Source organism: Sprattus sprattus, assembly GCF_963457725.1.
Source record: "Sprattus sprattus genome assembly, chromosome: 8".
Lineage (NCBI taxonomy): Eukaryota > Metazoa > Chordata > Actinopteri > Clupeiformes > Clupeidae > Sprattus > Sprattus sprattus.
Window position 1 is genome coordinate 20329533 of NC_137927.1, and position 24064 is coordinate 20353596.

General features: G+C 44.2%; 1 protein-coding gene across 1 annotated transcript in view; it reads right to left on the bottom strand.

Moving 5' to 3' along the window:
* Window positions 1–3190: 3190 nt before the first annotated feature.
* LOC308369418 (SH3 and multiple ankyrin repeat domains protein 2-like) overlaps window positions 3191–24064 on the bottom strand; it is a gene marked incomplete at its 3' end in the record, with an annotated part of 86672 nt that continues 65798 nt past the window's right edge. Inside the window, exons 16-23 of the mRNA XM_080843840.1 lie at window positions 22034–22169; window positions 20315–20395; window positions 17025–17048; window positions 15222–15281; window positions 14789–14910; window positions 14403–14502; window positions 10416–12837; window positions 3191–3731 (exon numbers count right to left, since the gene is read on the bottom strand). Of these exons, the coding sequence (XP_080699966.1) occupies window positions 3191–3731; window positions 10416–12837; window positions 14403–14502; window positions 14789–14910; window positions 15222–15281; window positions 17025–17048; window positions 20315–20395; window positions 22034–22169 (3486 nt within the window). The remainder of the gene's footprint in view (window positions 3732–10415; window positions 12838–14402; window positions 14503–14788; window positions 14911–15221; window positions 15282–17024; window positions 17049–20314; window positions 20396–22033; window positions 22170–24064) is intronic.

The window sequence follows — 24064 nt, forward strand, 5'->3', positions numbered from 1 at the left end:
TCCAGCTGATTGCTAGAGGAAGTTGTTTAGTGGTCGGGAGAGTGAGGCATGCTAGTTTTGCAGCATTGCCCAATCCACAAAGTGATGGTCTTTAGCATTTCATTTAAGTCCACTACGATATAGCTCTAAGTTTCCACATACAAAAAATTAGCTTAGTGATATGTTGTTCCATAAAATCAACAGTCACATCTACTCCTTTTTTGTAGATTTATATATAGATTCTGTAAAAGTGTCCTTAGACCTGTTGCTAAGAGGTGGCCAGAAACGTTATACATTTACGACATGTGATATTTTGGTCAATTTTACACACGTTATACACAAACTAAGTCTGCGATTTCAAAATGTAGTTACAATATGCATCGGAGGCAGGCGCCGACTATTACTGTTCATGTCTGATTTCCAGAATAATTCATATTTGTGGGTTGTTAGTACTTCTTCGGTTCAAAGTTACATGGGATAAGGGATTACACAATTCTTGAAAACCACAACCAAAGAGATCCATTCAGTATAAATATTGCTTCTTAGGTACCTCAGAAATCTATCAATTTACTTAGTCATTATATTTTAATATAACTTTTTTTTGGCAAACCACGCTTTACTTCATCCAAATAGTTTATAAAATTCAATATAATTCTATATAAATCCTTAAAAATACTGTGCTTTTTTCTGACGTTCTGCTATTTTAAAATAAGATCTATTTAAAAACATAGGGTCATAGCAGCACAACTGGCGCAAGCCTTCTATCAAAGCAGGCTCACAATTCCCTTCCTTTCTCCGAGAATAATCTAGCATCATTTCTATATCACTCACACACACAAACTAAAGAGGTGTCTGGGGGAGGGGGGTGACTACTGGCACACAGCCACAGAAAAGAGAGAACGAAGGGAGATGAGACAGGTAGAGAGAGAGAGAGAGAGAGAGAGAGAGCGAGAGAGAGCGCAGGAGGGACAGGGAATAATGGGAAATCATGGCTGCTCACCCATTCATCTCTCTCTGGGTACCTCATCTAATTACAAACGTAACCCCTCTTCCATCACATCATAAAACAGGACGGAGAGGGCAGACAAACGTAACCCTTCTTCCATCACATCATAAAACAGGACGGAGGGGGCAGCAGCTTTTCTGCACTGTCTTCAGGAAAGGAGGGCTCACTTCTTGAACTACTATGCCCAACATCCTCTTTGCAGATGAAAATGCCATGATTATTTTCCAGTGTCATGATAAAATGTTCAACAAACAATATATTCATATACATTATGTATATATTTATTTCTTAAAATAAAAAAAGATTTACAATGTCATGATAAATATGTTTTTTTTTTTTAAATCTTTTATAATTCTTAAATACAAATTCACCAAATCACTTCTGGAATTGGTAGCTCATATGTGAGGTGGGGAGGGGTATGGGAATGGATGGCCACCTGAGATGCCTCTGTGGATCCACTAGAGGGCGGAGCTAGCCCTGTCTCTGATGTGCACAACAAGCCTACCACTCTTCAGAGCAAATGGGGCGGCTCCACAATTCTACAATTGCGAGCAAAGCAGACGACGTGTGCTTGTCTTCTGAACTGTATATATTGTAATTGCACTGCTTTAACACTTTACTGCCACAACACTATCAGCTTCTGATGGTATATAGAGAGAATGATTAACAGAAGACGCTACTGGGAGCTCCTGTGATGGCCTTCATGTCAACAAACACTTCGAGCATCTAGGTCCATAAACACATTGTTGGATTTGATAGCAGCATTTTTGTCCTTGTCTCTCAGTTCTCATCCACCGGAGCTGTAATACACAGTATCAGTCTAGTGTCCGAACAACTTTTCATAAAAATATCTTTCTGTGTTACCAGACGGACCAGCTTAGGGCCTGTCTACTAACAGATAGTGTAGTCCACTTCCTGTCCATCTCTTGTAATGTTTGATTGACTGGCCTTATTAATGTTTCTCTCATGTGTCCCAAGCTTATAACCAGTAGCACCATCCTTTATTCACACCATTTCACAAAGCAGTTCATACAAAATGCCCTCTCTGTCCCAAATGACTTCTTTAATAAGGACCCTATGCTGCTCAAATGACAATGAAAAGTGAAGTGTATGACAGTAGTGAGGGGGGGGTGGGGGGGTGATGGGGAGGCGAGGGAAAAAAAGGGTATGATGCTTTTGATATGGCTAAAATCTGACAACCCATGAGAAGAGCTCCTGTGCATCAGTGCTCCAGTGATGTGGCACTTACTCTAAACCAGTGTTTTAGAGGGGGGTGGTGTGTGTTGGGTTGGGTGTGTGTTGGGTGGGGTGGGGTGGGGGGTTGCTCACCACGTCCGCTCACCTGCACTCATGTGGAAGACGAGGAGGATTCGCACTCGACGTGTGTCACTTCACGCACCTCTCGACAGCTATAATCCACGGGCGTCTCCGCGAGGGAAGGAGGAGCAACCAGCGGACAGAGGGGCTGCTACAGTGGTGCCCATGTGCCTGTGAGACCACTCTTAAGGTGGGACGGTGGAGGACTGTGGGATTGAATGCGTGTTGCTATGTAGTATTACTGAAAGTGTGGGTTAAGACTGAGTCAACCTTACTGGCTGGGGTTGTTTTCATACATAAGTCAGAAACACAAGTTTTGTCAATAATTTTTTTCCTTTTTTTTTTATTCCTGTGTGTTCTTCACTCGACAGCGGCTGCATCCATAAATATAACCCCAGTGTTTGTTTTCAGTGAAGAAATATTCTGTGAAGAAACTCTAGCAAAGATAGAAAAGGAGCCCCCAGCTCAGCTGTTTAGGGTGCCCCCAAGTGAGGCGGTTTGAAAAAGTCAGTATTCCAAAGCGGGGCGGACATGAGGGCATGTCTCTGTGGCTCGGGGTGGCGTGGGGTGGGGTGGGGTGGGGTTGATGTGTTCTCTGGCTCTCCCTCTCTCTCGCTGTGGGTGTTGATGTGGTCCTTAAGAACTCGCTTGCTTGATCAGCTTGAGAGAGGAGATGCAGCTGCAGCCTCCTGGCCAAGAGGGAAGCTGACACACACACGCACACTTGGAGACACTTGGAAGCCTCAGATCCCTGGAGAGCAGACACTTGGGGAGATCCTTGGTCCTTTACCTCCTGTGTGCTCATCCAGACCACCAGAGAGAACGACAGAGAGAAAGGGAGGAAGTGGGAGATTACAAAAAAGAGAGAGATAAAGAGGCGGCCCTCTTTTATCTGTCCAGCAGCAGTTTGAGAGCCCTCTCGATGTTCATGCGGTGGCCCACCCGCGTCACCCCCAGGTCTATCAGGTCCTCCTTCTGCAGGTTGGGCAGGTGGCTCCCCTCGATCTCGTTGTCCATGAAGGCATCCTTGTGCTCGGCCAGGTGGAGGCTCTCTAGCCAGTCTGCTACGTCGTGCGTGGTCCACATGAGGAGGGGCTTGCCGGCGAAGGGCTTGTTGGAGGCGGCCTGGAGCAGCGTGAGCGGCGAGGGCGAGCGGCTGCCCGCGGAGCACAGGCTGTAGCGCTCGCTGCCCGCCAGGCTGCTGCCGCCGCTGCCCCCGCCCATGGGCGGGGTGGGAAGGCCGAACACGTCGGTCAGCGTGGGTGAGGAGGCGGAACCGGGCAGGGAAGAGGCGCGGCCTGAGGCAGGGCCGGAGTCCGTCGGAGAGGAGACGGGGCTGGAGGACGAGTGGTGGTGGTGGAGGTGAGGAGGCAGGCTGGCGGGCGGAGTGCTGGGGGTGGCGAAGGTGACAGTGGCGCTCCGCTGAGGACTGCACACACACACACACACACACACACAGAGGGAGAAAGAGACAGAGAGAGAGAGAGAGAGAGAGAGAGAGAGAAGTCAAGGGTTGATACTAGTGCTGAAGTGATAGTCAAGCATCACAGCAAAGCAAATCCGGGGATTCACCATCACTCCATGCCAAACCAAGCACAGCTTTAGACCCCAATGTCCATCATTCATTTAGTAGAGCAGAATAATGATATAAACAGACTGAAGTGATAATGAACACTTTGACCCTTACTGATTACCCCTTTACCTATCATAAAGTAAAAACAGCTGATTAACAATGACATTCTATAATATAGAATGGGATGGGATGGTGCAAAGACAAATTAGGTGTGTTCAATCCTATTTCATTTATATTCTTGCCAGCCTCTATTGTTCTTGTTGACTGTGGGAATTGCTAGATTGTGTTGAGCGGCTCATCCAATCTCCACCTGTGAGGTGACCACCCAAGAAGGCTTCAGCGCTCGGTGCTCAGATAGCTGGACTGGACTGGACTGTGATGAGTAACGGCCAGCCCCTGCTCTCCCTGGGGACATCCGGCTTAATCTCTGCCAAGCTTTGCTCCTCATTACTTGACAGACTTACTGGAAAGATTACTCTGCGCGGAGGGGATTGGAGGAGGAAAGGAGGATTTCCACAAGAAATCCACTCGTTTCAGCCCGTCAGCCCCCCGAGTCCATGTGCACATGACCACATCTGAATTGTCTGAACTCCACCATGGTGTGCTACAGGGAGAAGTTTTGGGAGAAGAGCGGACACCGACTACTGTGAGCCTGGGTGCTGTGCTGTGCTGCTCGCTCGCGCCTTTGCTGCCCTAGCTCTGTGTTTGGTTAGGAGTGTGGGGGAGAGAGGCGGCCAGTGTGTGCCAGCTTTAGACGCCCATCATGGGAACTGGAGCGTGGGGCATCATGGGTATGGTGACAGATGGGGACCTGAGGCAAAAGATAGACTCCGCCCCCTTCAGTGTGTGACCCAGCACCCTCCCCCCTGCCATGGCCCTTCAGCTGTCAGTGAGCACCGCACAGAGAGAGAGAGAGAGAGAGTGTGTGTGTTATGTGTGTGAAAGAGAGATGGGGAGGGGGTGTAACTGTGAGAAATTGTTCTGGTATCAAATCATCATCTTGTTGAAATGGGCATCTGCTAAGCTTTTCCTCTGAGTTATGTAAATCTGATTGAGGTGTTTCCTTTGGTATAGATGGATCTGTTTTGTGTATGTACGTGACAATTTCACTTCAGTATAGAATGAAAAAGTTTGAAGTTACTGTAATGGGCAGATGATGTTACCAGCATATATGCTATTAAGAAACACCACTAGATGGCAGTATGGTTTACACACTCTAACGCTTAATCTTCCTCACTCAGTCCTACTCAAATATTATGCATTATTCAGTGGCCTCATTTCTCAGTGGTCATTTTCTAATGATTTTCTGTAGTGACACAATGATCAGATTTAACTGATGGGATGTAACTGTTTTCAATAAATAAACTTGGATCTTATTTATTTACAGCTCACAAAAAGATAGATAAAGTATACAACAGAAGTACCCCTGTGCAACAACACTTAAATGTCAAATGAATCAACATTGTATCACCTTACAGTAATTGTATTACTTCAAAGTTAAACAGTAGGGTATCTTGTGTGTAATGTTAAAAACTAACAGTTGATTTGTTATATTAAAAACACAGGTCCCACAGCAGAAACTCAATGCAACAAAAGCCAGTTCACCTTTCATTACTGACTTTTATTTTTCCAATACTTCATATGTCCACCTTATGTTTGATGGCCGACTCAATCCTCCTTTGCATGGAGGACACTAGTACTTTTTTGGAGAGATGTTCTGCCATTCTTCAGAGACACATTTTTTTCATGTGGTCTTTGCTGGAGGGGCTGTGATGCTCTACATTTCTCTTTAAAATACCCTAAAGGTATTTTATTGGATTCAGGTCAGATGACATACTGTACTGGCCTGGTCATAGTTTTCTTTTTTTCATCTTTAGAAACTCTTGCGTGATTTTGGCAATGTGCTTTGGCTCGTCATTATGCTGGAATTTTCCTCTTTTGCCAAGCTTCTGGAGACTGGGAGTCATATTGTCACCATCTATTTGGTACATCAACAGGCATTCCTGGTGCCGTCTATAACTCATCTCCCCAATTTCCACTCATGAAGCCCCATATCATCACACTCCCACCTCCATGCTTCACTGTCAGGACTATGCATTAACTGTGTTAGTCTTGGCCGCCGCACGTAGAGGTTGATGTTATGCAATGCCCTTTGCGTCTGGGCTGCCAAAGAAACTCGCATTCTCATTGATAACCCCTGTGCCAAGTCTTAAGAACTATCCTGTCTGTTTTTCAGAGCTAGACTAGTGGTACTATGGCTCATTCTGTGCCTCCTGATTACTGCTGCAACTCTTGTTTCGTCCGATTTAGTTGATCACCAATCTTTCTGTATCCTTTGCTTTGCCAATTGTTTTCCACGTGGAGCCATGATGCAGACATACACATAGGAAGTCCAACACGTCCAAAATCCTGGTATTCCCAGGTCAGTTTATAACAATGCTCATGCGATAAGGCTAATTGGGAATTTGGGAGGTGTACTCAATTCTGTTTCAATTATCACACGTTTTCTAACTTGTGTGTCAGTCTTTAAAACATATTTGTTTTGTATCATTAAGGGGAAAAACTCCATTCCACATAGAAATAATGCAATTATTGAGACGTGATACACTTTGGAATCATTTGACATTTAAGTGATATTGCATAGTGGTGTACTTCCGTCTGTTGTATGCTGTTTCTATAGGCATGCTATCAGTGGGATTAATGACGTGGAAATTAGCACTGCAGCTTTCATCATCAGATTGGATGAAGCCCACAAAGGATGATATTACTGCTCACACATATTGACAGAGGCCAAGCAAAGGATAGGGATGTGCATTAGCATAAACATGTACACATTACACTCATCCCATAATGACTTGATGCTAATCATTACTGATGAATGAAGATGCACATGAGAAAAAGTCATTTTATATCACACAGAATACTGTTAGGGTACAGAAGCACGCAGCTGACCACGCAGCTGTGAGTGTGTGTGTGTGTGAGTGTGTGTGTGTGTGTGCGTGTGTGTGTGAGAGAGTGTACGTGACTGTGTGTGATAGAGCGAAAACTGGAGAGAACATGCGTGTGCGTAAGGAAGAGAAAGTGTGTAAGTGTGAGATATGAGTCCCAAGAGGAGAAAGAGAAACTGTGAGCGGACAGGACTGATGGAAAAGGTACAGTATGTATGTTTGACATCAGTGCTTTTGAGTGTGTGCGCATGTTCCTGCCCCCCACACCACAGCAAACATTCCACTAGCCTCCAGATGGAATGAGAGACGAGAGAGAGAGAGAGAGAGAGAGAGAGAGAGAGAGAGAGAGAGAGAGAGAGAGAGCAAACAGACTGGCAGAGTGGGTGAGCTGGGTGCACGGGCACACAGACCACCATCCCACCACCACCACCAGGCAGTGCCCATCAACCCACGGGGGGAGGGGGCCGGGAGCCCAGACTTCACCCACTTCAGTCAGTCACAGGCCTGGGTTAGGGTGAGGGGGTAGGGGTAACCCTTGGTGCTGCTCACGGCTTACTTACTGCTCCTCAGCACGAGCTGCTCCCCGCACTGCAAGCATGGGGACGACACATGAGGATGGGGATGAGATGCAGTGAAAAACAGCAGGAGGGGGATGAGAAAATGTAACCAAGTAACTAGGCCACACTTTAAGTTTATGTGAAACATACACGCACAAACACACAGCACATGAAAGACACATGAGTGAAGTATGAACTATGATGGGTGGCCTACTGTTCATGTCAGTGAATCAGAGTACATGACAGTGTGTCCCTTAAAAAAGTGGAAGCTATGCTTGCTGGATGGGCATGCTTAAAACAGTGGAAGCTATGCTTGCTGGATGGGCATGCTTTAAACAGTGGGAGCTCTGCTTGCTAGATGGGCATGCTTTAATCAGATGTCTGGTGAAGCACCTCTAATGGTATTACACTCATTCAGTCAATTCAATGATTATATGGCCACAGCTGCAAGTGACCTGATACCTGCTACCTGAGAGCTTTAAGCGCTTAATCTTCTTTGGCATTCTGTACTTGCACAAGACAAATTAATCATGACAAACATGATCCTAATGGTGAATGCAAACGTTTGTGAACTAACAAAAGGAATCCTAAGTTTGAAAAAACAACTGTAATACACATTTTCTTCAAGTTGGCCTACTTTAATATTTTAATTCGTCACCATTATATATTTGCTTGTAGTTTATACATTAATGACAACGACAAAAGACAATCGTAAACTTGCGCTGTCATCAAACTAATGGTAAACAAGTTACATTACTGGGTTCATCACATCTCATGGCTTTACTCATTTGTTTTGGGCATCAGTGCTTTGTCTCAATTTCCAAATATTTTTAACATCTATATCCATACCCATTCAAAATAACCATAGAAAATGCCCATGTTTCTATTTACAGGACATTTTGGCCTGGCTGAGCATCCGTGCAACTGGGCTGTGCAACGCATTCACGCTGTGCATTCATGGGAGCACCGCCAGAGGCTGCGTGGCCATGGAGCTCTTCATATGCCGCCTGTATAATTGATGAAATTAAGTTTCACATGGCTGCTCGTGCCTGAGAGGCGCACGTACACACAGGGCATCCCCATAAACGCCATCCACGCTTTGTGTCCAGCGAGTGGCTGCACGTGCCAGGCGCCGTGCTGGGGAGAGGTCACAGAACTCTCGTGTGGGTTGGTTAGCACCCCCCAACAACCCTTCAGGCTGGGAGGTTTGAGCCTTCTCTACTCGGACTGACACTGCAACCAGGCCCCAAGGCAACGATCATCTGCTCGTTGCTAGGCAACTGTTTCGTTCACAGGCGGGAACACACACTAATCTGTGAACCTTCAGAGAAAAAATCCTTGGTGCTGTACTTGTCATTTAGTTCTGGTGTAGAGCACTGATTAAAGCTGAGATTAGAGATTCCTGGTGACCCTTGTTCACTGTGAAAGGGAGAAGATAGAATGACTCTGTGACGAGTCTCTCATCTCCTGACATGCTATTGGTCATTAAACACAGGTTATCCTATTGTAGCAGAAACCTCTGCAAGACTAAAGGCACAGCCCACATCATATCAGCTTTATCTACCAATGCTGATAGACCCCAAACGAGCTCAAACATGAGTACCAACTTTGTTCCTCTTGCAAATCTAAATTACTTCATTACAAAATAGTTCTTTCTATCCAAACAGTTAAACAAAAACAAATACTGCAAAGCGCTCACTGACCTAACATGACCTGACTGACCTAATTTCTTCCGAAGGAAGCTCAGTCATGAAGCATCTGAACAGAAACTACACATATTAAAGCCTGCCCATGCTGTTAGTGTTAGACTTATATATTAGAACAAATGAAAGTGAGACATTGGTCATGGGTAAACGCACTGTAAACCTGTTCACCTGATCATAAAAGTGATTCCACAGCTACTGACAGCAACCCCAATTCATCCATAAAACATGACCCCACAAAAAGAGAGAGAAGCAGTGAGAGACAGAGAAAGAAAGATTGGCAGAGAGAGACAGAGAAAGAGAGAGAAGCAGTGAGAGACAGAGAAAGAAAGATTGGCAGTGAGAGACAGAGAAAGAAAGATTGGCAGAGAGAGACAGAGAAAGAGAGAGAAGCAGTGAGAGACGAGAAAGAGAGAAGCAGTGAGAGACAGAAAAAGAGAGAGAAGCAGTGAGAGACGAGAAAGAGAGAGAGGCAGTGAGAGACGAGAAAGAGAGAGAAGCAGTGAGAGACAGAAAAAGAGAGAGAAGCAGTGAGAGACGAGAAAGAGAGAGAGGCAGTGAGAGACAGAGAAAGAGAGAGAAGCAGTGAGAGACAGAGAAAGAGAGAGAGGCAGTGAGAGACAGAGAAAGAGAGAGGGGGGTGAGACTGCAAACGAGCTGCAAACGAGCCTCTTTTTCTCTGCTCTACACCTGAGTGGTTAAGGACAGACCACTTTATGCAAAATCCATGTGGTCTTTGAATAATTGAATCTCCCTTCCTTCATGCTATGCAAGATAGGGATTGAAAAAAAAATTGAGCTTCAGGTTAAGGGTCCATCCAAGGGTAGAGACTAACTGAAAAAGATTAGGCCTCAACAACCTATAGATAACCGTTAAACATTCAGTATCGCTACCTAAAAACCTAATACGTGCTATATTCAGGGCCTCTACCTGCTGACACTAGCTGCCACTGTGGCACAGATTTAGTTGAGTCAGAACCTACTGTACGTACATTCTAAAGAAAGTTAAGGCACAACATCTACGTACATCAAGAAGTCTAACAATATGCTGAGCATACAGCTATACTGTACTGTATAGAGTGGATATCAATGTAAAACCACTTACTACTTCTGGCGGCATCATTTAACATGGATAGATGACTACATAATGTGTAGGTTAACATACACATATAAATAATGCAAATAAACACAAAGTACAATACCAATACAATCATATCATTTCTGCCTGAAAATCCATAAAACATAATTAGCATAACTTTTGAAAAACCCTAAGGTTAAACAGAGGTCAGTGGGTGCCAGATGAAAATACATAAAAGACATGAAGCTGCGTTACCTTGATCCAAAGCACCTGGATCCTGTGGGTGAATCAAGTGCCTCCCCTGGTTTGGATGTGCGATCCCTGTTGATATGCTGTAAGATGGAGCTTAGCTCACTGATCATGTTGGCCTTAGGGTCCGGCATGGATGAGGGGGGACTCCTCTGCTCAGGGGGGTCCCCCCAAAGCTTGGAGCTCCTCTGCGTGGGGGTTTTGGGGGGCTCAGTCTGTGCTGCGCCACCAGGGGGTGGAGGAGGGGCCATAGGGGGCATCCCGAAAGACTCAAGGCTCTCCTCGATCAGTGGGTCCCGGTAAAGTGCATTGTTCTTGTTGATAATGGGCTTCAGTTTTGGCTTGGGCGGCACAGGGGGCCGGTCCACCAGAAAGGCCTGCCCGTCTGCATAGACTGTGCAGGTGTCCAGCCCCTCGCCGCCCTCTGACGAGAGTGTGGAGATGCTGGACACGGTGGAGATGGTGCTTGTGGTCTCCAGGTGAGGATCCCCGCTGCTCCGGCTGTCAACCTCCTCTATGCCCGAGTCTGTGACATGCTCAAAGCTTTCTGGTGGTGGGGGTGGATAGCTGGGTGGGCCGACGCAGTTTGAGAGGCCTACAGGCCGTTTGGGTTCTGCGTTGACAGATGGGGGAGCATGGGGATGGTAAGGGGGTAAGCGACCTGTCCCTCTCCCGGTCCCATTCTTGCTCTGTTGTCTAATAAGTTCTGCAAAAGCCCCTACTTGGTCCTCTGCAATGTCAATACTGTTTGCAAATTCCAAAGGTGGAGGAAGCGGGTCGGAATATTCAAACTCCTCCTCAATGTCTACTGAAGGAAGAGGAGGAGGTGGAATACGGAAGGGCAACTTGACTGGCTCATCCACTGAGCTAACGGTGATGATGGTCTTGGGATGGACAGGGGCCTGTGGGTTTGCGCCAGGGGCTGGCTTCTTGGCATTGGGATCCCTTAGCTCTGCAGGGGTACTGTCCTGCGTGGGCGGGTCTCCCTGCCTCCCTCTGTTCTCTTTGGACTTGGCTTGGTCCATTGTGTGCACCATCAGAAGCCCTGCTGACTTCTGTTGGGATGTGTCCACTATGTCAATGAGCATGTTCTTCTTCTCCTCTCCTGAAGGCTTGTTCTCCTTGGCCACTTCCGTCTCATACTTGGATTCCGTGTTTTGTCTGCGCAAGCCTCCTCGCCCAGCTGGCCGCCCCATAGTTGCAGCGGCAGTGTAGTTGGCCTCGATGCTGGACCGCAGTTTGGTGTCGATGAAGAGAGGCTGGTTGAGGTCAGGTTTGTGAGGTTCACTCTTGGGAGGAGGTGGGGGAGGCTGGCCCTGGTCCTTCATGGCCCTGTCTCGAGCAGCAAGGGCCAGAGCCAAGGGGGAGTTGGGGTCAAGGGCTTTGCCTGTGACAGGGTGCAAATACCCTTCACCATTGGAACTGTAGGTCTTACCAACAGGGAGGCTAACTGGACTGTCCAGATTGGGGCAATTGCCTGTACGTGTGTTGAGAGGTTCTCGCACAAGAGTTGGCTCTGGGGTGTTGAAATCTGTCACATTACCCCCTCCACCACCACCTCCTCTTCCACCTTGTCCACTACCACGCCTACCTGAAGACACCCCCACCAGAGAGGCAGGTGGTGCCATAAGCTTCCTTAACCTCTCGTTGTTGCTGAACATACCCTCATCAATGGATTTGGACTGGCGTAGGCGTGGTGCAGGGGTGGGGTCGGGGTCCTCATCCCCAAGGTCTGCAGATAGGAAGGCTGGAGAATTCCTCCGAGCCTCCAGTCGCTTCTCTCGATCTCGCACAGCTCCGGCAATGGCAGCAGCAAAGGGGTTGCTCATGTTGGACCCTTCGTCTGGTCTCAGCTGGCCCGCGTGCTCTGGGGTGGTGGGCTCGATCTCCATGCTGCTACCCTGGCTGCTCTTACCGCTGCTGCTGGTGGAGGGCTCTTTGATGATTATGGTGGGGATGGGGATGGAGCAGGTCTTCTCTGGACTATCCTCCACGTTGGGCTGCTTTACAAGCATGCCCTTCCGCCGAGCCGGCTTGGCAGGGATGTACTGATTCTTATTACCTACCTCCGAGTAAGGGTTCTCTGGTACAGGGGAGCGGGTCCGGTTGCATAGCGTCTGCTGGGAGGCAGAGTTCCGATAGTCAAACTGGTCTGAGTTCTGCCGTTGGTACGGCCGATCTCTGCGAATGGTGCCCAAACTGGGGTCTGGCCGGTTGGGATGACCTCTGGCGACAGAGTTTTGGGTAAATCCCGGCTGAGTGGTGGCATACCCTCGTGCCATGGGGGCGCTGGGTGAGTTGAAAGGTGGTGATGGAGGTGACATGCCAGGAGGAGGGGGGATGTCTTCAGAGGTGTCAGGCATGGAAAGGCTGCGGGTGAACTTCAGCAAAGGGGGCGTCAGGAACTGCTTTTCCTCTTCAGTGATTCCTGTCAGAGAGGCAGATTGTTTAATCAAATGATCAAGCCTCAACCCTATGTCCTAAGGCCACCTCCAGACTGAGCCAAAGTAATGATGAACATTTAGTCTACGGGCACAACAGAAGGGACAGGGCAGTAGAGACACACATACATCTCAGTGAGAAAACAAGCACATCACCCATTTCTCAGTTCACAGCATTGCACCTGCTCTGGCACCAATGCCACAGCAGAGAAAGCCAACCAGAAACCTGGCGGACCAACCCGTCTGAGCAGAAGGGGCAGTGTCTGAGTGTTTCTCCCCAGGGAATAGGACTGAATATAGAGTCTGATAAACAGTATGAGGAATATTACTCCAAAATCTCCTGCCTCCGGCCAGAGGGTTTGAAAGGCAAAGCGGAATTTAAGGACCATGAATTAAATGAATTACCACGCATTAAAATGCACTCAGTGATCGTAAAGAATGTCTTTCAGCACATGCATAATTAGTTATAATGGCCCATCTCAAGAATTAAAAATGGCAAGAGGATCACTCTAATTTTGTGATAATGAAACATAATGAACTTCGCTGAGGCTATGCTAGTGTTCTTGGCACACAGCTCAAAATTGATCGCAGAACAGTAATTATATTGATAGTAATCAGTTATCAGCCAGATAAAAGTGCCAGAGTCATGATAACTGCAGTATATGCACAATAACTTTGATTCAATCTATGTGGGATTTCTATCCCAGGTCCCGTATTCAGAAAGCATCTTCAGGCCAAAAGTAGCTCATAAAAATAATTTTTAGAGAGTTATTCACAAATCCCTTTAGTGCTAAAAGTAGCACCTTGGTCTGGGAGAACAAAGATGTCAAGAGAAATCGTAACTCACTAGGTCCAACTCCCAAATCGAGAGATTATCCCCATTTTTTTATCATTCCTATCATTCGACGTTACAATGTTTCGTAATACAGAAGCAGAGTGGCTGTGAAAGATGTCATTTTAATCACAAGGGAATAATTATGGAGCTTGTATGGGATGCAATAACGTCACCAACCAACCAAAACAACCCACTCAGCGCCTAAATTAAATTGAATGTTTGATTGTAAAATTGAACTAGCTCCTGTCTACACAAACGTGTCATCAAACAAATGCATTTTGAAAACTGTATAAAGATATTTTGTCTCTTGGTAGCGTATTCTGTAATTATTTATCGTGTAGCCTGTAACATATATATATATTTTTTTTAAACATTCTTTGTTGTAAGCTATGAAGCGCATGCTACTCACTGGCACAGGCCTGTCACTAATCAACCAATCACAAGGTCATTCAAATCAAGCTTGTGCATGAGACCTGATGTCAGCCATAGCAACAGAGTCTTTATGTTAGCTTAGGTTACCTACAAGTAGTTCTACCTAGACCAAATGAGTGAGGTTGAATTTTTTCTGTGAAAGAAATACAGGTGTATAGTTGAAGAATAGAAACCAAAAATATTTCCACAATTCATGTATGCTACCCTCAAAAAGAAAGACCATATTGGTATCAATATTATTATTATTGTTATTCCTAGTTTCCTGTGTGATGTGTGTTCTCTCACCTATAGACTTCTGCTTCCTCATCGTGCCCCTTGGCACACCCAGGTATGGTCCAGGCACCGTTGGGGGCACAACTGCCACACCCTGCCGATCGTACATGGACTGGAATGAGATTACGGAAAATTCACTATAAACACCAGCCTTCCAAACCAAAAGGCCATTTCAGTAACCTGTAAAATATTTAAGCATGGGTGACTTTAGCCAGAGAAAGTAGCAGTTCGATGACCATCATAGTGTACTTCTTCATGGGACATTAATTAGTTAGATGCCCTTATCTTTGCATGTATGAGCTACTTGATGCTCATATCTGTATGCTTAGCATTTTTGTGTTCTTTTTAATGTACTTTTATATCTAACAGTCCATCTCGGGAGCAGTTGAAGGACTCACACTAAAATCAGTGGGTGTGCCTAGACAGCGGCTGCTGGGGCGTGGTTTAATAGTAGCCACTCGCATGTCCAGAGAGGAGTTCTCCCGCATGGCATTCTGTGATGGCACCTCATCCACTTTATCTGGAAAACATGTTGCAGAGCAAAGTTGAATAACAATATGGCCAAGAAATCTTGAAACTCTAAATCTTGTAAACGCCCAAAGCCATCTGTTTGAATCCGACACAAAAATAAACGAAAAAAGACGGACATAAAACAGAACAGAAAATAAAACAAGTAAATAAAACAATAGTTGAATCGATTGTGGTCAGCCCCCAAAGCCGTGCAAGCGCTTAAAATGTTGAGTAATTCTGTCTTATTTTTAGCCACTGCCGATGAGCCACATGCTAAGACTGCTTTTTTTTTGGAAAGCCTCCATGCATTAAGATGATTACTTAGTGTGACTTGAAAAACAATCCTCTTCTTCAGACCCTCAATATTAGAAGCCTGTGCATCTACACAGAAACGAGAAGGAGGAAGAGAAGGAGGTTCAGTACAGGACATGTCTTGCACAAAAATAAGGATTCACGCACACACACACATGCACACAGGCACAAACACACAGATAACTATACAATATACACGCATATACTACATACAATACACATATATATAAACAACACACACTCTCACACACAGACGTAAAGGAAAACCGACTAGAACCATTTGAGTTTTACAATCTACTGAACACATACAGAGTTACAATAGACAATAATAAAAATACAATAATACAAAATAATACGACGACTATAATACAAACACCCACAAAGTACAAAACACATGAAGGCATGCTGGTGAACACAATTTCAGCTCCACCATCTACTTTCCTCTTTATTAATCTACCACACACACACACACACAGAGTATGCATGAATGAATACAGTACAAATACACGTACATTACACAAATACACGTACATTACACAAATACACAGAAGCACTCTCACAAGTAGAATTTAAGTTTAAGTTAACTACAATATCTACCTCCATGTTCTAGCAATCACCTCTGACAAAAGGGAACTTCATTGCACTCTTTACTGTACAACGGTCTTGACTGACTTGAATTTCATAGAGAGTAGGGGAAATATCTATGGATTATAATGTTTTATAATCTACATTATTAAGAGTGATTGCTGATCATTAGAAATGTCTGTTGAAGAGGCAGTGTTAGCAGTAATGGGCATGTGCAGTAATGCAGGAAGGTACAGCAGTAACTATCTTGATAGCAGCTCGGCCTTTCAGGTACAATGCTCCTATGGTAGATGACTGTAACCCCATTACCATGGCAACCTTGCATCTTCAAATTAAGAACAAGCACACACCGAGTCACACACCAATGCAAAGACACTTTCATCCTGAGGACTGAAACTCAACCCCACAGAGGTTTGCTGTGTCATCAATGTTCAAGTTAATGTTGTATAGACATATAAGTCTATATTTGAACTTGAGTCTTAATCTGACTCATCACAACATGTGGAAAACACTCCATTTGAGTTCCTGCCAACAGACGTACAGTGAGACAAACACACATACAGTACACAGGTGCACACATATATTTAGAGCACACACACACACACAAACACAAACACAAACACATATATACATATGCACACACAAAAAGATAAGGGTTTAACCAAAGAACACATGGGCTATTAAATGCAATATGGAGGTTTGACCATTTCCTTGAATTGAAGTATAATTTTTCTGAGACAAGAACTGCTCCTGAAATGCACGGCTTGTGTAGGCGGGGTAACTGCACACCTGAACAACACATCCTTGAAGACATGAAAATCTGTGCTGGTGTAACCTATTGTTTACCACTACAAAAAGATACGAGCGGCTCAAGTGACCTGGGAAGCTTTAAAATAAACAAAACACATATTAAAATAACAGAAATGTGAACAAAAAAAATCCATTCCTGTAAACACAGTGCGTGCGACCAACTTAAAATCCAAAAATCCAAACAAATTGTGCCCTATTAATGAGTAATCTATCACCACATGATGATACCAAAAGATGTTGAACATAGGAATACATCATGGTTGACATAAGTTTTGAGCATGCATTTAATAATTAGGAATTAAATAAATAAATATATGGAGGGTTAAATCAGGTATCATGCAAAGGTCAAACAAGTTAAACTGGATGACAACATCTTAGTGGTTATAACATTACAAAGAATATTCCACTACAACTTACCACCCTTCTTTTTCCTTAAGGTGGCTGGGGGGAGAAGGAAAGGTCTCAGAGCAGAACTTGGTGGTTGAGATTGAATATCTCTCTCTCTCTCTCTCTCTATCTCTCTCTTTTTAACTCTGTCTCTCTCATTCATACAATTTCATAAAACACATGTTTTGTGTAAACATGTTTTGTGTAAACTTAATCAAAAGGGAAGAAGCCATCTCAGCTCATGGGTGAGATCGTGTAAGCGATGGAGAATAGAGCAGAGCGCTATGTAGAAGGTGAATGAATCCCGCCAAGGGGAATAACATGGGTATATACTATATGTGGACATGTATTCCACATTCATGAAGTGTATGCCACACATATATGGCGATACTTAAAGATTGCAGGTTCTCTTCAATCTCCTATAAGCAGAAAGAGTTGAATCATGTGTAGTTAATGTAGAGAAATTAAGTGCAAATCTGAGAACTGCACAACCAGATATTAAGGGCCTGATTTACTAATATGCGAGCGCTTCTTAATCTGCGTTCGCAAATTAACGCACGGTGTTTTAGCGCATTTTAGTTGGTATTTATCAAACCAGATCGCGCTGGGCAATCTGTGTTTACTCCGCCCTATATAGGGCCTGATTTACTAACATTGCGACCGCTGCTTAAACTGCGTTCGCACATTAACGCACGGTGTTTTTCCGTATTTTCCGTGGTATTTATTTAGGAAGAGAAAATGAAGCTACAGCAAGTGGAGATTGATATATTGGTTCACGTTCGCTCAATCACTGAACCTGATTCAATGTGTGCGCTGCTATAATGTTGTTCTGCCCGCCATCACCTACAGCAAGATGTTTAAAAGAACACGATTATAAAGAATATGCTATTGGTGGCATTAATGCATAAACTGTCTATTATAACAATATAGATGTGTGCATGGCGAGATTAATAATTTCTACAAGGGACATGGGTTCACTACAATATATATGGACGTGGGTGCAATCAATGGTTCATATTACATTCGGAAAGTTTGCAATTTCAAAAAAAGTCCTGTTTGATGTCTATAATTTCAGCTGTGGCAGTGGGGAAATGTATTGACCAGTGCGCCATAGCAATGCTTCGAGTACCTGTGTGAATATTTGTGAAGGCTGAGACATATCAACTGCTGATACTATAACTGTTTGAAATGATCCGGTGCCAATATTTGCAATGTTTACCAACTGATTGAATGGAATGTGATCTCCGTTGGAGGGTTAGATGTCATCTCTGATCTGGTTCAGTAATTGAAGTATTGCGTGGCTGGTTAACCTGTACCGTCTAATGATTTGTGGTTCATTTAACTGAAAATGTGTTATGCGAGTTGAATTTTTTTTTTCTGTGCGCTGTCTCTGTCTTCATTCTTCGCCTTGCTCTTATCACTGCTGCCATATCAACGTTTTCAGACTCAATGAAATTGCGCTTCCTGGTTAAGACGTGCTTTTATGAGGCGGAGAATTATCCTGCAAATTGGAGACGTGCGCTCCACAGGCAGTTTAGTAAATACCACGCATGACATCATTAGGCGCACTTACCTTGTCTCCACCCATGTAAATTGCGCCTCACGCCTACGTTACCACCCACCTCCAAGTTACCTCCCCTGTTCACACCCACAGGCGTTAATATGCGCTGCTGCCCCTTAGTAAATACCGTTTTATGTTTACGACCGCTATTTTACGCCAGAAATGGGCGCAATCCTGTTAGTAAATCAGGCCCTAAGTGTCCATTTTAGCAGAAAGAGATAAACAAGTGACTGAAGGCTTTCAATCAAGGATATGCCAAGGATCAAGAACTAATTCAGATAACTTGTTACTTCCATGAGTTAGTGGCAAGAGACAGCCTCTGGCCTTAGAACTCCAGTTCCTCATTTTAACTGCATTTCTAAGCAGAGGCCATGATGGAAGTGCTGACTACTCTCCTGCTGTCCAAAGACGTTGATCCCGTTAATGCAATGCAAATGAAACCGTTAGCAGATCCCTGGGCCTGCATCTTCACTGACTTAATATGCACATCCTTTCTTTGCTAAACACACATGGCCAAACCTTAATACAAATGGACATGGTCATGGTCCACACGTAACATTTTGTATTACAGTGAAGCACACAGACCACATCACTGGGATGAGAAGTACAATGAGTTTGAGAGGCTTAAAGAGCTCAGCCTGTTTGCTTTTTTAAGACTTATGGAAGACAGTGGTAACTTTAGTGTGCTCACTGCTGAGTTCTGGGGGTGACAATAGCAATGGTGCTGTACACTAAGAGACTCATGCCATATATTTATCAGAGGTCTGCATGCATCTAACAACCACCCTTATCTGCTCATTATACTGTAATGACTAGCCTATAGCAACTGAATTTGACAAAAGAAATACATACAGAGGTACAATGATGACTGAGCGAGTCATTACAGCAGCTAAACGATAAAAAAATATATATAATGACATAATGTATAGCATATGGAAAGCACAAGCTGTGGTATGAGCAACCAAATATTTCTGGCCACATTGACCTCTGATGGATATGCAACATAATAAACCAGGTGTGCCACACTGTTGACGTGCATAAACACTTCAGCATCCCTGCTTACCTTTATCCACTTTTGGGATCGATCAGTGACAAAAGGTTAAAAGAAATCACACAAACGTAAAATAAAAGCGCCAAGGCAAGAGACCACCGTGTTAGAAGGGGACACTAGTGACAAAGAAATATGAAACTCTGACTTTAATCAAGTATGTGTTAATCATGTGCCTTTGTGAGCTGAAACACGACGTTTCTGTCTCTGTTCTTAAATGCTGATGTTTCTTACTCTGTATGTGCTTAAAAGTTTCCCTTCTGTGCGAGTGTGTGTGTAAGCAAGGGCTGATAAGAAAAACTAATAGTCCTTCTTTTCTGCCTTGCTGATGCTGAAGCATAGTAAGATGACCTCGGACGTAAGAGACCCACCACATGGATATCCCTGCTGACAAAGTGTTTGGCGTCAGAGAACACTAACTGCTTTCTATATAAACTTTGTGTGATGTGTTTAATTTTGCTTCCCTTTTTTCTACTGCAGTCTGGGAGTGAGCCCGTGCCTCTCTCTTGTCTGCCAAGACTTGAGATGCTGACAAGCTTGTTTGTTGTTAAATAAATATACTTATGTGCAACTTTGGAGTCCTGAGGTAACTTGAGTGAATTTTCACCTCACAACTAGGATTAGGGTTCAGACACACCAGTGCTGGACATTATCAGCAACAATGTTCAGATCCAGCATGCTTTTTTCATTTGGGATAAATGGAAATCTTACCTAGTTCTTCCAGCTCCGAGGTCATGGATTTGGAGCGCATGGACAGTGCAGTGGTGGGAGCTCTCTTGGGAGGTGGAGGTGCTTCAGGGAATGAGATAGGGACAGACGAGGGTTAATACTGTCTGATTTAAGGCTCCAGAGAGAGTTCACACTGCCGACCTTGTGACTGAGTGTTCCTTCACCATGTGTGTTCATCTCCTCTGGTACCATCCCTGGTAGGTTCATGAAGGTGAACTCTTATATCTACTCTAAATCAAAGTGGGCATTCAGATGGCAGTGTCTGTGCCCCCTTCCCCTGCATGCCAGTAGGACAGGCGCTTGAGTGTGCCCATGCCCAGCAGTGTGGGCATCAGAAGTGCCAGATGCCCGCTCCGCAGTAGTAGTCTGCTCCAGGCTAGAAGTGTCAGAGCGGTGCCAAGCGAGCAGGCGGCAGGGCTTCCTCGCTGAGAGCCTGGCACGGGCACCAGCGCCATCTCTGCCCTTCCTCCCTGCCTCCTCTTTATTTCTTTATGTGCCCTCAGCTGGGCTTGGCTCCCAGACACTCCTCACAGAGCAAACAGGCATTTCACAGCTTTGCAGGAACCTCTGGACCTTTATGAGCAGGCCGCTCATCACTAGGTGCTGTTGGCACTGTCATCACCTGGCTGCAGAGCCCTGTTTTTTTTTTTAAAAGCTATGGGTATACACAGCATGTGAATATGGGATGTGCATTATCAGCCAGTACAGGCTAAAGTTATGGTACAGCATAGCGGTGCGTAATATGACTGCCACACAATAGAAGATAATGATCATGGCCTGATTTTGAAATTAAGGGCACTTGGGCACAAGACCCTCCTGGGCTCTTAAACGTGCAGGCGTGTACACAGAAAGAAGCAACTCCCAGTCCAACAACCCTGTGCTTACGTGACATATTTAATACCTGTAGAATGCCTACAGGAGTCACACCACATCAACACATGATGCAATGAACTATATTAATGGATTTGGATTTCCAACAATTAGCACATTAATGCACAAAATAAAAAGGCACTTGTATAGCCCATCATACAGGATTTCTGGACCGATACCACAGGCAGTAGCTGAGTCTGTTTGTCTTGCTCCTGGCCTGGCATGCCTTGGCACTGACCCAGCCTGACCTTTCTCAGCCAATCAAACAAGGCAGGCTTGCTTAATGTATCATAGAGTTATTTAAATTACATTAATTTCATGTTCTATTTGTAGAATTACAAACAAATATGTCTGTGTCTTTGAGACATATCATCTGTATAATTATAGCATCAACAACGTATCAAATCTGATCTCATATAATAAGGGGATATTTTCCATTCCAAGAAAAGTGTGTTATCTTGAACGATAAAAGTTATGGCAAAACGAAAAGGTTTGTTTTATGTCTTATTTTGAATGGAAATGTAAGGAACTATAGTTTGTGGATGTGGTGGCTGTTCACTGATAGGGTGTGAAGCAGAGTTATGTTCTCTGGTTTTGTGACTCTAGTGAATATGAGGCGTGTGATATTCTTGTGTTAAATTTGAGCATTTTTATCAAATTTACATGTATACAAAATGAACTATATGTAATGATCTCATCAACCAAAAATTGGTGGGGGAGTGTTTGTGTTGATAAACACTGACCGCACCGGTCACAACAAAATGTTATGGAATGTAACTGTCTCAATCACATTGCCGAGGCAATACTAGCTCATTGCAGAAAGTGCTGTACCTTTTTTCCGACTGGTGTCATCTGGAGCCATATTCCTACTGACTGTCACCACTTTGATGAAAAGCCGGTTCCCTGCCGTCCGAATCAAGTTGACCACCTGCCTGTGACCCACCTTGACCACATTGTCCTGATTCACCTAGGGAGACAACACATACACATCAATCTCAGTCCAAACCAGTACTGTCGTAAATAAACACCAGCAAATACTCAAAACAAAGGATCCCATAAATATAAATGCAGTGAAGCATCGGGTTCCAATAATCCTGATTATTTCAAAATAGAGTAAATCAGCAATCAAGGAATAAACAGTGTCTTTACTGAGGCCGGGAACAAGAGCTTCTCATAATGGCAGGCATGCCTGGACTTTGGTTGTTTTGGCGGAGGAAATGGTGTGAAAATGACCAAAATCGCTGAGGCAGGTTTTGTTTCACTCAGGCAATATGACAGCTTTCTGCTGAGGGTGTGCTGTCCCCATGTGCCTTTCCCTTGCTCTGGGATTTTCTGATTGTCACTTGCCAGAAAATGGCAAAACAATGTTTTTACATGTAACACAACAACCATCTCGTTCAGAATTAATCTTCAAAATAAACAAACCCTTCTTGCTTTTACACGTATTCTAGTTATACTATGGTCCAACGCCTCTTTTGTTATATGTGAAATTACTTCTGCTTGTGCATTACCTTGTAGAATCACACATTTCCTTAATTTTGATGTTTCATTATTGCGGCGTAAAGGAGATGAGATTTAACCCTGTCGAGCCAAATATATGTTACTGAGTATCACTAATTAAATTATCCTACAAATAAACCCCAATTCCATTAAAAGGAATTAAGCTGTTGAACATACGGCAGCACAATGTAACCAAACTGATTTTCCTTAAGATCATGGAGAAGAGTATTACATTAATACACAAAATGTGACAAGTGAAGAACACAGCAGGTTATCCTCAGTGAGATCCTCTGCTCTCATCAGCTCGTGCCAGCAGAACCCTTGCAGTTTTGGACATTTGTGTTTTCATATCGGGTTCCTCTTTAGGCCATTTGGGCTGATGTTTTGACCCTTTTTAAAATAAAGACAGCCTCAGGATACAAGTGATGCTTTTTAAATTAAAGGCTTTTGTGCAGTCTGTGGAAAAACATTCTACCGACGGCAAATAGGCCTGACATTAGGCTAACGGCTATTTCATAATTGGGTTAACACTTTAAATAAATATGAGCCGAGATTAACTGCATGAAGCTAGTCATCAGGGTGACTAACTGGTTTTCTGGACAAAAGAAAAGCTACACACTCTGATGCATATTTTGTAGCAGGTTATTGCTGCTAAATTTAAGCTCAAATTGGTGCCGCTTCTGGTCAAAATGTAAGCTCACGCATTTGCAATAATCGCTGATACTAAGCTAGGCGATTCTTCCCAGCATCATTACATCTGCTCAGGCTTTATGCAGCTGGGTCGAGGAGCACATACATCCCAATCATGAATCATACAGTGACAACAACTGAAACTTTCATACAAAGATTTTGTAGTCTCCCTCTTTGAGGTGCATTCCAAATGTATATATATATTTCCAGGTCAACTATCCTATTGCTTGGCCTGACACTTCAACTTCAAGCTAATTCATTTTCACTGACCCAGCTGAATCCGTCTCTGGAAAGCCATCTTTGTTGATGCTGGGTTTTTCAGAACTGAGTGATCTCTCTGAATCACGGGTACTAGCCTAATTAATTTAAAGGTTTAGCCTGATACCTTATATTTATTCAGACTACTAGGTGGACAGACAGTCAGATATGTAGATAGATAGGTAGATAAATAGAAAGAGAGAGTTCACAAAAACATGTTTTTTTCATGGCAATGTCAGCGACAGCAGCCAGAGGATGAGGGTTTAAGGGAGATTATTTGAAATCTGAGGCAGCGGAGGTGAAGAGGAGAGACAGGGCTATATGAAATATCTGTCAGGGGTCAGGGAACACTCGGGAAAGGTTTATTTGAACTCTGAAACAGGGTCTGGGGAACGAGAATGATCTGCCTAAGAG